The sequence below is a fragment of the Jaculus jaculus genome, chromosome 6 (assembly GCF_020740685.1).
Source record: "Jaculus jaculus isolate mJacJac1 chromosome 6, mJacJac1.mat.Y.cur, whole genome shotgun sequence".
In the NCBI taxonomy this organism is placed as follows: domain Eukaryota; kingdom Metazoa; phylum Chordata; class Mammalia; order Rodentia; family Dipodidae; genus Jaculus; species Jaculus jaculus.
Window position 1 is genome coordinate 106,014,964 of NC_059107.1, and position 13,369 is coordinate 106,028,332.

At 35.8% G+C, this 13,369-nt stretch overlaps 1 protein-coding gene across 3 annotated transcripts in view; it reads left to right on the top strand.

The window, feature by feature from the left end:
• Usp15 (ubiquitin specific peptidase 15) overlaps nt 1–13,369 on the top strand; it is a 198,860-nt gene that overhangs the window by 102,970 nt on the left and 82,521 nt on the right. For all 3 annotated transcript variants that reach the window (XM_045151648.1, XM_045151646.1, XM_045151647.1), the window contains exons 4-5: nt 302–428; nt 7,154–7,299. In XM_045151648.1, coding sequence (XP_045007583.1) covers nt 302–428; nt 7,154–7,299 — 273 coding nt within the window. The remainder of the gene's footprint in view (nt 1–301; nt 429–7,153; nt 7,300–13,369) is intronic.

The window sequence follows — 13,369 nt, forward strand, 5'->3', positions numbered from 1 at the left end:
CCTCTACCTCCTGAGTGCTGGAATTAAAGATGTGTGCCCCCATGCCCAGCCTAAAGTATTATTAATAGATTAGTAGAATGCCTTTCCCAATTGTTAGGATTTTAAGTTCAGATTTTTTATGCTATAAATTTCTTTTAAAAAAATCAGCTATCTACTGTCTTTTGCTTTGTGTTAGGAGGTTTTAATAATTAATTTTATTTCTCTATAGACCTGCAGTTTTTCCTATAGTCTCTTTAGAGAAAATATGTTGCTATACTATTTTAATATATTGATGTAGTTCACAGGAATTTCTTTCTTTTAGGTGGTTGAACAGGGTATGTTTGTAAAGCACTGCAAAGTAGAAGTTTATCTCACAGAACTGAAGCTCTGTGAAAATGGAAATATGAACAATGTTGTAACTCGAAGATTTAGCAAAGCCGACACAATAGGTAATGTAAGATCCTGTTTCCAACATCATTAGTAGATACTTACTTGAGATTCTTTTTTATATGATAGTATAATGATAACTTTTAAAGATTGTATTTGTAAACACTGCAGTTTTTTAGCCTGGGTGCACGACATCTTAGCATAGAGTTGAACTATTAGATTTAATATTTGTGTCATTTTGCTTTAAATATCATGTATTGTTCTAATGCAGCATTTGAAAATATATTTCATGTTTGTGAAAATACAAATTTAAGTAAAGATTTAATTATAAACTTGTTAAAATAAAACTTAGTCATGTGGTATAAGAATGCTAATTTAGTCTCAGTTTATTTTTCTGAGCTTTAACTCCAGGTAAGTAGCTAAGGCAGTAGGATTAGTTTTACCTTGTGTGTTGATTTTGTTCTTCATTAGGAAGGTAAGAACATAGATTCTGAAACATCAGTGGACCCAGTTCTCTATTTCTTTCTATAAATATATATTTTTTGAGGCAAACCCAACAGACTGTCCCCTCCATCTGTGTGTGTGTGTGTGTGTATTTATGTATATATACGTATGTGTAAATATACATATATATATATAGAGAGAGAGAATATATTAGTGTTCCAGGGCCTCCAGCCACTATAATCAAACTCCAGACATGTGCATCACCTGTGGGGATGTGCAACCTTAGGCTCTTGGGTCACCTTTTCTGTCTGGTTCACGTGGGACCTGGAGAGTCGAACATGGGTCCTTAGGCTTTGCAGGCAGGCACCTTAACCACAAAGCTATCTCTCCAGCCATAAATATGTATTCTTAAAATAGAATCAATTTAAAAATCAAGGTTTTAAAAATTAGAGTTTATGGTATTTTAGTATAATTTAAAATGAAAATATGAAAGGTGGTAATTTTCAAACAATGTTTTTGTAAAGATATTAATAGCACTAACGTTGATCTTCTTGGAAAGTGCAAATGAACAAGAAATATGACCTGTAGAACTCAGTATAAGAGACTTAACAAGTTAAGTACTATCACACAATATACAATTTCCTTACAAGTACATTTTGTTTTACCATTTATCCATTTCACAACATGAAAATACTTTTAGCTCATATTGTTTACAAATTAGTACCATGCTTTAACTGCCCAATATTTGATTAATCCTATTTTGTTAAATAAAATATTACCTTATAAATTCTTTATTTTCTCATTTTCTTTAGCCAGAACATTTTATAAGTTCATAATTCTATTTTAATCTGCATAGTGTTATCTTTCTAAATTGATATTAGGACTTCCATATTTAAAAGTTATCTCATTATTATTATAGATAAATTTCTTCATATTTTGAGTATCCACATTTTTGGAATCTATTCTAAAGAAGATAAAATATGAAATAATAAAAATTGCAACATTTCAGTATATGAAAATTACCTCGATACGAACATAGTCATATATGTAAGTCTAACAAGATTGGTCTGTTAAAATTTATTCAGAGACTCTTCTCTGGGTTTTTTGTAGTTGGCATAGAAATGAGAAGCATTAATTTATTAATATTTTATAGTTATTTATAAAGTTTGATATTTTAATTTCTCTTACCTCATTTTAAATAAGAATATTAAAATTTGAGGCCATCAGCAATTTTATTTTTTACTGAGTATTATAAAATTTGTAAGGTCTGGGAAGATGGCTCAATCATTAAAGTGTTTGTCTCATAAGTACAGGGACCCAAGTTTGATCCCCAGCAACCATCGTGGGCATGATGACTGCACCTGTAAGCACAGCACTGGAGTGTTGGAGACAGGAGGATCCCGGGCCTTTCTAGCGCCACTATAGTCTAAATTTAGTGAGTTCAATGCCAACGAGAGACCATCTCCCTAAAGATACAGCATTTGAAAAACATTTGGAAAAAAATAAAGCTATAAAAATCAAGTAATTTAATTTCTGAATTCAGAATGACCATTGTGGTTGTTTTTGTGAAATTTGTGAAAATTTTACTTAGAATTTAATATGATACAGAAAATCTCTGCTTCAAAGAATTTGATATAGCATTGATTTTAATAGCATACATTATATAGTCACATACTTTTAAAAGCCGTATAATTGGATATATGTCATAAAAATGGATCTGAATTGAGTTTTTTTTTAACATCTGTAAAGTCTGTTAAATGTTTTTCAAGCCTGTTGCTTACTATTAGGTGTCTCATTAAATGATTATGGAATTAAAGTATTGGATGAAAGATATAGGAACATAAAATATCAACACATACATATATAAGTATACTGTCTGCTAAGTCACAATTTCCTACTGTAGTATTGAACGCTAAAGTTTGAAAGTTTGTTAGATAAAATTTGCTTTCTAAACAAAATTTTATAAAAATTAAAGGGAGGAATTTTAGAAGAAATTCTGGTTTACAGTTATCATTGATGTTTATTATGACAACATGTTTTAGGCATTGTAGGAATGCTCTTATTTGAATTGCAACAACCATATTTGATAGACCTTAGCCTGTGATCTTAGTTCATGTTAGTAGAGCTGTTACTTTAACTATAAGTAGGGCTTTTATCTCAGTCTTACCTCTACCCTGCTGCCTTACACAGGCTGTGTTTGCTAAAATATTATTTGATAGTATAAATTAGATTGATTTTACTTTTCTAACACAAATTCTTTGTCTTAAAGCAAGAAATTTGGATAATGAACTAGACATGGATACATAATTCCCCTATAGTCTTTTCACAAATCCTAACTGAAACAATCACAAAAGCTGTATTATGTAAACAGAATTTAAAAATATATGTGTATTTGTGTTAGTAAATTAATAAAATTCCTTTTCCAACTAGTCCAACCCACATTTGTAGTAAAATGATAACAAAATTAAATAGTTTACTATACGAAGACTAAAATTCATGCCTTTGAATACTTTTCAGCCTTAATTGATGAATCTGGACACTAAACAGATAAAATTCAGTTTTATATATTTTTAAAACTAAACACTAAAAACATAATGCTGTTTGTAAAATTTATAAATAAAAGTAATTTTTAATTAAATATTATCAGAAATGTTTTTCACATTTTACCTTTTAATGTTTCTTTTTTCTACTTCACTGACTAATAAGGTCAGATTAATACATGAAATAACAAACAAATGCTTAACTTACTACTTAGTTCAGTGAAATTCTCAACTATAGAGATCCTGATAAACCCTCGGCCACCACTTTCCTCAGCTATGCCTTAGACCTTCCTTGTCTTTAACTCGGCAGCCTCAGTTTTTGCATCGCGCTTATTAGCCACCACTTCCTCTGTTCTTTCTCTGGAGCCCAGTCTTCAGTGTCAGTAGTCTCTGATAATTTCCCATTTCCAGGTTCAGTGATAAGCTAGGAATTTCCTGTTTTCTTGGCCCAGCAACAGAATTTAACATAGTATGCTACTTCTCTGTCTAGAAACACTCTTTTTCACATGGGTTCCAGGGCATAAAATGTCTAATTAGCTGCATCTTACCTGACTTCTTCATATTCCTGATCTCCAGACATCAGTGTCACCATATTTCATCCTTAGGTCTCTTCTCTTTTCCTTGGTGATCTCATCGAGTCACCTGGCTTTAAATATTTTCTTCGTGTTGATGTCTTTTAAGATTTTTTTTATGTCCTACTCAAAACTTCTTCTAATTCCAGTTTCAACTATTTCATATCTTCGTTTGAATATCTGATAAGAATCTCAAGATAATTATACATAAGACTGGAGGTGAGGTATAAGTAGGAATAGAGAGATGGAAAGGAAGGGAAATGAAAAAGGGTCAAAACTACACAGTCTCAGGCTGGCCTCAAATTTACAGAGATCCTCCTAACTCGGCCTCCCAGGTGCTGAGATTAAAGGCATGCGCCACCACACTAGGCCCATTCTCTCTATCTACCTTTCTGTCTCTCTTAAATATATAAATAAATCATCAGGTGCAGAGGTACACACCTTCAAAGAAGAAACAAAGCGATTAAAATACCCTTGTCAAGGTAGAAAGCAATACTAACAGTTTAGTTTTTATGTAAATCCATTAAACATTCTAGTTAACCTGTTTTAAGTTTTGAGATACATTGTAAGGTTTACTACCCACTTAAATGCCCTCATTGAGATTTCTTTAATTTCAACACTATTACAGACCATTATTTGCTGAGTATGACACAGGTAGAAAATAAACATCAAGCTAAATTTATACAGAATAGGCATTACTTTTTTTTTAAAGTTCATTTTTTAAATTTTTATTGGCATGTGTATAGAGAATGCACATATGGGTGCAGGGGTGCATGCATACGTGCAGAGCTAGAGAGAACATTGAGCTTTCTTTTCTTCATTCATCTACCTGTTTCCTTGAGATAGTCTCTCATTCAACCCAGAATTGTTTGCACTGTTTATTTCAGTCAGCAGCCCCAGAAATTATTGGACTGGAGTTAAAGACGCGTATGGCTATGCCAATTATTCATGTGGGTGCTGGGCAATTGAACTTGAACAGTCTCAGGTCCTCTCAGGCCCTCATGCTTGCTCAGTGAGTAAGTACGATTAACTACTAGGCCATCTTCCCAGCCAGGGTAGAGCGTTCTTAATTCAAAGAACATGTTAAAATTTTTTAGTGTTGTATAATTTTTTCTAAAGCTTCTGAAATTTACTTTCTATATTTAGGACTGGAGAGATGACTTAGCGGTTAAGCGCTTGCCTATGAAGCCTAAGGACCCCGGTTCGAGGCTCAATTCCCCAGGACCCCTGTTAGCTAGATGCACAAGGGGGCGCACGCATCTGGAGTTCGTTTGCAGTGGCTGGAAGCCCTGGCGTGCCCATTTTCTCTCTCTCTCTCTCTCTCTCTCTCTCTCTCTCTCTCTCTCTCTCTCTTTCTCTGTTGCTCTCAAATAAATAAATAAAAATAAACAAAAAAATTTAAAACTTTATTTATATATCATAAAATAATTATTTCCTCAAGTTTGTTAAACAAATTAATTTATTTCTACCTTCAGATTTTAACTATAAGTACTGAAAATTACCTCTGTCCTCAAATATGTAGGTCCTTTGTCTTATTTTCTGCAAATGAAGTTTCTGATGTTAAAAGAATCACTTCATTCCAGAAGATATCATCTATAAGATAGTTTGTATAGAGAGAAGGCAAATATATGATGCTACCTGAATGTAAGAAATTTTGTTTAGTAGACATAATAGAAAAGGCACTTTCTGGGGCTGAAGAGATGGCTTAGTGGTTAAGACGCTTGTCTGTGAAGTCTAAGGACCCAGGTTTGGTTCCCCAGTACCCACATAAGCCAGATGTACAAGGTGATGCATGCATCTGGAGTTTGTTTACAGTGGCTAGAGGCTGTGGTGTGCTCATTCATATTCTCTCTCTCTCTCTCTCTCTCTGTGCCTCTTTCTCTGTCTCTCAAATAAATAAAATATTGCAAAAGTCACCTTTTTTTGTTGTTGTTTTCAAGGTAAGGTCTCACCCTAGTCCAGGCTGACCTGGAATTCATTGTGTACTCTCAGGGTGGCCTTGAACTCAACAGTAATCCTCCTAACTCTGCCTCCATGTGCGCCACCATACCCATCTGAACTTTCTTTTTACAAAAGTATATATTTACTTATTTGTAAGGAGAAAGAATGAGTCAACGAATATGAGTATGCCACAATTCTACCTGCTGCATACTAACTCCAGGTGCGTGTACCAGCAAGTATCTTTAACCACTGAAGCATCTCCTCAGCCCCATTTTCTTTTTATTGTGTCCATATATTCATATTAGCTGTTAAAACTGTAAGTTATTTGCTTAGTATCAATTTTTCTTAAACTGGTTACATTATACATATTTTCTATCTTCAGCATCTCCTAATCATACTGTAATTTCTAAGTCCTACATATCAGAAAATACGCTGATTTTATAGTGTGTCAAAACATACATTTTGGTGTTAATTTGATTGAACTCTTTTCTTACCTTTTGAAGTCTTAAATTCTTCAAGTAATCTTGCATAGTTACAAGTACCAAATTCCAATTACCTTAAAAAACAGCTTGTCTTGCCGGGTGTGGTGGTGCACGCCTTTAATCCCAGCACTTGGGAGGTAGAGGTAAGAGGATCGCTGTGAGTTCGAGGCCACCCTGAGAATACATAGTGAATTCCAGATCAGCCTGAGCTAGAGTGAGACTCTACCTCAAAAAAAAAAAAAAAAAAAGAAAGAAAGAAAACAAACAAAAGCTTGTCTTAATACAGAACTGTATTCTTTGTACATTTCTTTCTAAAACATTTATATGTGCATGCATGTATGTGTGCCTGCATGTTCACGAGAGACTATTATTGCTGCAAAGGACACATACACTACACATATGTGTCTGGCTTTACATGGGTGCTGGAGAATTGAACGTGGGCCAGCAGGCTTTGCAAGTAACTTTTTTAACTGCTGAGCCATTGCCCCAGTCTTGTTATTAGAGAATTTCTTACATATTTATTAGTTAGAGACAGCGGCAGAAAGAGAGAGAATGGGCACAACAGGGCCTCTAGCCACCACAAACAAACTCCAGATGCATGTGCCACCTTGTATATCTGGCTTACATGGGTACTGGGAAATGGAACCTGGATCTATAGGCTTTGAATATAATCACCTTAACCTCTAAGCCATTTCTCCAACCCTATATCCTTATTTTAAATTGAGAATGTTTACTCTGGTATGCATTTAGCTTTGTGATATATTTAAAATTTTAATATATTCACAAATTTTCCCTTTTTAATTTTTAGATACAATTGAAAAGGAAATAAGAAAGATCTTCAATATTCCAGATGAAAAAGAGACCAGATTGTGGAACAAATATATGAGTAATACATTTGAACCACTGAATAAACCAGATAGCACCATTCAGGATGCTGGCTTGTACCAAGGACAGGTATTATTTAGCAATAATATTTATTTTAGGCATATTATACATGAGGTTTTTTGAATTAAAAAACTTTATTAAATATCCTGTATTATTTAATGGCTTCCACTGTAGATTCCTCCTAATCTCTGCTCTATCTTTACTGTTCAGTAACCAACTTCTGATGTCTTCATTGAACTTGGGAATAATCTGCTTGTTAAGTCATTTTTAATTAAAAAAAAAAAAAAAAAGCTGGGTGTGGTGGCACATGCCTTTAGACCCAGCACTTGGGAGGCAAAGGTAGGAGGATCACTGAGTTCAAGGCTACCCAGTGACTACATAGTGAATTCCAGGTCAGCCTCCTTTTCTAGAGTGAAACCGTACTTGAAAAACCAAAAATAAAATAAAATAAAAATAAAAAAACAGCCAACATTGTAAGCTAGGTTAGATAACTTCCTATAAAAATTTAAATAATAACTATTTTGTCTGCACAGGCCACAAAGCGTCTATTCAGCATAACACTGCATTGTGTAGCCTGAAAGCACCACAGAAATACAAAACCAAGTAGGCATATCTGTGTTACAACAAAATATTTTTAGCAGGGCTGAAGGCTAAGTCTACCTTAGTTGGCCAATCCCTGTTAGCAGCTATCATGTCCCAATTTGATTTTCTGTATGGTGGGTGGGTGAGTGTGTGTGTGTGTGTGTGTGTGTGTGTGTGTGTGTGTGTGTTTTAGCCCAGGCTGACCTGGAGTTCACTATGTAGTCTCAGGGTAGCCTTGAACTCATGACAATTCTCCTGCCTTTGCCTCCCAAGTGCTGGGTTCAAAGGTGTGCGCCACCATGCCTGGCTATGGTATATTCTGTAAAGAATATCAGTGTATTGAGAAATTAAGATACTTATGCTTACAATTCCCAACTAACTCTACCTTGTAGATACCTCTTGAATTAATTTCTGTGCCTTTCCCAGCCCTTATCTTTCAGTCTTAACAAATTTTGCCACCTCCAGTTTCTTATGTGCCCATTTGGGCTTTCTTGTGCTAAAATATTCATTCTAAAATGTAAAATCTGGCTATTATCCTTTTATAAATCCGGTCTTACTCCTTAAAGATAGTAAGTCCAAGGTACTTTAACCCAATATGCAAGTCAGTGTTTAGCCCCTTTAGATTTCCATCCTTAGATTATTGTTGTACCCTGTAGCAGTACCAAAGTGAGAGTATGCAGTTCTTTGAACATACTGCATTATTCCTATTACTGTGCTTTTGCATGCATTTGTCTAATATGCCATTCCATCTCTCTGCCTTCATCTGTCAAAAATTCCATCTAGCAACTCAAGTGTTAAAGTTATCTTTTTCCATCACCTAGGCATACCTCATCACATTACCCATCCTTCAACTTTCAACCCAAATGTCTCATCATCTCCTCAGCCTTCCCTGTTTTTCTCAGTGTCTATTGATTTTCCTTTAAAGAATAACTTCTCCCTTAATTTTATGTTTTGTTATATGTACTTGGACTGTGAGGTTCATGTTTTGATTAGACTTTGTGTGTGTGTGTGTTTAATTGTTAGAACCTAACACAATGACTTATGACTTAATATGTGCAAATTTAGTTCTCTTGTTTTATTTGAAAATTGCTATTAGCATCTATAATACCATAGAGGTGTGAAAACATTCAGAGAAACGAAGCTTAGCAAATGCCTTTTTTATGTCATCTATTACAAAAGCTATGAGTAAACAATGACTTTTAGTTGGTTGGCAGATGGCTCAGTGGGTAAAGCACTTGCTGCACAACCTGACTTGAGTTCTGATTCTTGAAACCCACATAAAATGGGATATGTAGCAAGAGCGTCTTTAAGTCTGCAATTCCAATGGCCTACAGAGAGAAGTAGAGAAAGGAGAATTCCAAGGCTAGCAGGCCTGGTAGCCTAGCAAGCACAGCTGCCATTAATGAGATCCTGCTTCAAAATAAGGTGGAAGGCTAGGACTGACATTCAAGGTTGTTCTGTGGCCTCCACATGTGCTCAGTGCTATGCATGTACCCACATACACACACAGCACACAAATAAAATAAATTGCCAAAAAACAATTTTCAAACTTATTTTAGCCATTATAATCTCAAGTGAAATCTTACAAAATCTATTCTATCACAGTGATAGGGAGTGATCTGGTTGAAGCTAAAGTGATGACCCTGACACTTGATTGGTTAGCAACCATCCCCTGCTTCGCCAACTCCCTTCCTCTGTCTTGCACTAGACATAAGCATTTCTCTTTCGTTATGATTCATTAGACCTTGAGATAGCTATAGCAGTATAACTTTAATTTATAAAATTATTTTGTTTGATATTCTTAATGATTTTATGAAATAGATGTTATTTCCTTGTGTATATTAGAAAACTGAGACTTAGTGAAGCTAAATAACTAAATGTTCTTGATAGGTAAGCATATATCAACTTGAAGATGAAAGAGACATTAGTTGAGTGGGAGTAATACTCCCGTGCTGTGGAGACAGCTCAGCAGTTACAGGCACTTGCTTGGAAAGCCTGGTTTCCATTCCGCAGCACCACATCTGTGATCCTAGTGTACCTCTGTCATTGGGGGCCAGAACCAGAAGAACCTTAAGCTCCTGGGCCAGCTAAACTGACCTTTATTTGCAGTGAGGCAGCTTGCATTAGCAAGAGACCCTGCCTCAAAGAAGGGGTAGCACAGTTACTAGGGGTTATCCTCTGACTTCCATATGCACACATAAAATAAACAAGTAGTTTTTAAAAGAATTATCTTTTGCCAGGTGTGGTGGTGCACGCCTTTAATCCCAGCACTTGGGGAGGCACAGGTAGGAGGATCGCCATGAGTTCGAGGTCACCCTGAGACTCCATAGTGAATCCCAGGTCAGCCTGGGCTAGAGTGAGACCCTACGTCGAAAAAAACAACAAAACAAAAATTATCCTTAGGGATTTTTTTCATCTTCTGGGACTGGATGTGTTTCAAAGAAAGTACATACTAATTTTTTTAGATTTTAGAGTACTTTTTTGGAGTATGATAAACATCCTGGTGTTCCTTCCCTTTTTTAAAAAGTGAAGTTATAAGCCGGGCATGGTGGCATACACCTTTAATCCCAGCACTCGGGAAGCAGAGGTAGGACAATTGCTGTGAGTTCGAGGCCACCCTGAGACTCCATAGTGAATCCCAGGTCAGCTTGGACTAGAGTGAGACCCTACCTCAAAAAAACAACAAAACAAAAATTATCCTTAGGGATTTTTTCATCTTTTGGGACTGAATGTGTTTCAAAGAAAATACATATTTTTTTTCGATTTTAGAGTGCTTTTTGAGTATGATAAATTAAACATCCTGGGCTTCCTTCCCTTTTTTAAAAAATGAAGTTAAAATCCAGACATGGTGGTGCACACCTTTAATCCCAGCACTCAGGAAGCAGAGGTAGGACAATTGCTGTGAGTTCGAGGCCACCCTGAGATGCCATAGTGAATTCCAGGTCAGCCTGGGCTAGAGTGAGACCCTACTGCAAAAACACCAAAAAAAAAAAAAAAAAAAGAAGTTATAGTTCCTACTTAGAAAATAAAATAAAGGGCTAGAGAAGTGGCTTAGTTGTTAAGTCACTTGCCTGCAAAGCTGAAGGACTCAGGTTCAATTTCTTAGTACCCCCATAAGCCAGATGCACAAGGTAGCATGTGCGTCAAGTTCATTTGCACTAGCTGGAGGTCCTGGTACCCATTCTCTCCCTCTCCCTCCATCCTTCTCTGTAGTTCTACTCTCTAATAAATAAATAAAAATAAAATATTTTTCAAAAGAAAATAAAATAAAGATATAGATGGATGGATGAATGGATGGATGATAGGTAGGTAGGTAGGTAGCATGTGGCATGATGTGTGTGGTGTATGCGTATATGTATGCAGAGCACATGTTTGCTACAGCCAGAACTTTGATTACCCTTTATTCTTGTTCACCTACATACTTCCTTGAGACAGGGTCTCTCCCTAAACTTGGAGCTGCTGTTTTCTGGTCAGGGAGCCTGTGTGATTCTCATATCTCTTCTCTCTCAGACTTGGATTACCAATTTGGGTGGCCATGCCCAGCTTTTTACATAGGTTCAGAGGGAATTGAATACAGGGGTTAACAGGCCCTCTCAAGCACTCTTGAATTTATTAAAGCATGCATTCATAACCACTGAGTCATCTCTCTAGTCCATCAAAGACAGTTCTTGATGATTTTGACTCCAAAAAAGTGGTTGTACTTTTCCTCTCTTTTTGTTTGTAATTAAAATACTTTAATCCTAAAAGTTTTACAGTAAGTAAAATTTTGCTCAGGAAATTACACATTTGAATAAAGGAATGGGTTTTAATATTTCTGGTAGCCTTTAGTATCAGTGTCTGTGGCAGTAAAGACATGGAATTTTACATAATGCTATCTGATATTAATGTTGTTAAACTGTGTTCAGCATATAACTGAAAATTCCTAGAGATAAAAAATCTTGTCTTATGCCAGGTGTGGTAGCACATGCCTTTAATCCCAGTGATTGGGAGGTGGAAGTAGGTGGATCATTGTGAGGTCAAGGCCACCCTGAGACTGCAGTGTGAATCCCAGGTCAGCCTAGGCTATAGCGAAACCCTACCTCAGAAATCCAAAAAATAAAAAACAAATTTAAAAAAATCTTCTTGTTGTATAACTGAATTAACTCTCATCAGATATCATGATGTTCATGTATATATGCATGGAGTTTATGTGTATCACTATAGTTGTAAATTGAACCTAAACCATAATTTTCAAAAGACGCAAGTCACTGAACTCACTAAATTCCACATCATACATTTTAAAAAATACATCATTATTGCAATGACATTTAGAAAATTGAGACAATGCCTACATCGTAGTTTAAAGAGAAAAATATGCTCAGTCAGGATCAGAACGATGGGTACCGGGTATACTTACTCTGTATATGCTCTGCTCACATCCGGGATCAGGAGGGGTGGGTACTGGCTGTCCTTGTTCTCTATATGCTGTCCTCACATCAGGGTGGAAGGACAGGTACTGGATAAACTTACTCTTTACTGTACACACATCAGGTTAGTTTTCTGAATGTAAGAAATGTTAGGGTTTTGTTTTTTTTTTTTTTTTGAAAAGACAACTTTGGTGTTTAGTTAGTGTGCTCTCTTAACAATATTTCATGATATTTGTGTTAGTAATACATTCTCCATTCTGTGTACTCTGAACAAGGTGACATTTTATGTGGCTACAGTCTAAAAGTCAATTAAAAGTAGCCTGCAGGCTGGGCATGGTAGCTCACACTTCTTTAGTCCCAGCACTCAGGAGGCAAAGTTCAAAGTGAGTTCAAGTCCACCCTGAGACTACATAGTGAATTCCAGGTTAGCGTGAAGTAGAGACCCTACCTTGAAAATAAAAAAAATAAAAAAAATTTAAAAAGTAGCCTGGGAACACACCATCCACAAAGGTATATTGCTAGAGGGCTTGGGAGATTGCTCAGTTGGTAAAGTGCTTTCCACACAAGCATGAAGACCTGAGTTTGCACCTCAGCACTATGATGCATGTCCATAATCCCAGTGCTGGAAAAGCAGAGACGAGGACCCCTGGTGCTTGCTGGTTAGCTCCCTAGCTTAATAGGTGAACCTCAGGTTCAGAGAGAGGCCCTCTTCCAAAAAATAAGACAGCTAATGAGAAAGACATCAGATATTGACCTCTGGCCTCCACATGCATGTGTCAAACACACACAAGAGAATGTAGTTACTTACAAATCTAAAACTGTAAGAAAGAGTTCATGAAACTGAAAATAGAGAATAAAGTAAGGTTTGTAATTCATTGTGTTTACTCAATTCACATTGTCTGTACCATAGCTTTCCCATTGGAATTTAGTTTTTAACTTATTGATAATCTCATAAATTTCTTTTTTTCATTTAAATATTTTTCTTTTTTAATTAAGTTTTTCTTACACAGACTTAACCAATATTAGAAAATAGAAGAAAGGCTTCTTTCTTACTTTGGAAGAGATAAAGAAGGATGTGGGGATGCTTTAGAATAAAGAATAGCTCTACCTTAGCCAGGATTTTTCATTTACTACATTCAATTTTTGTATGC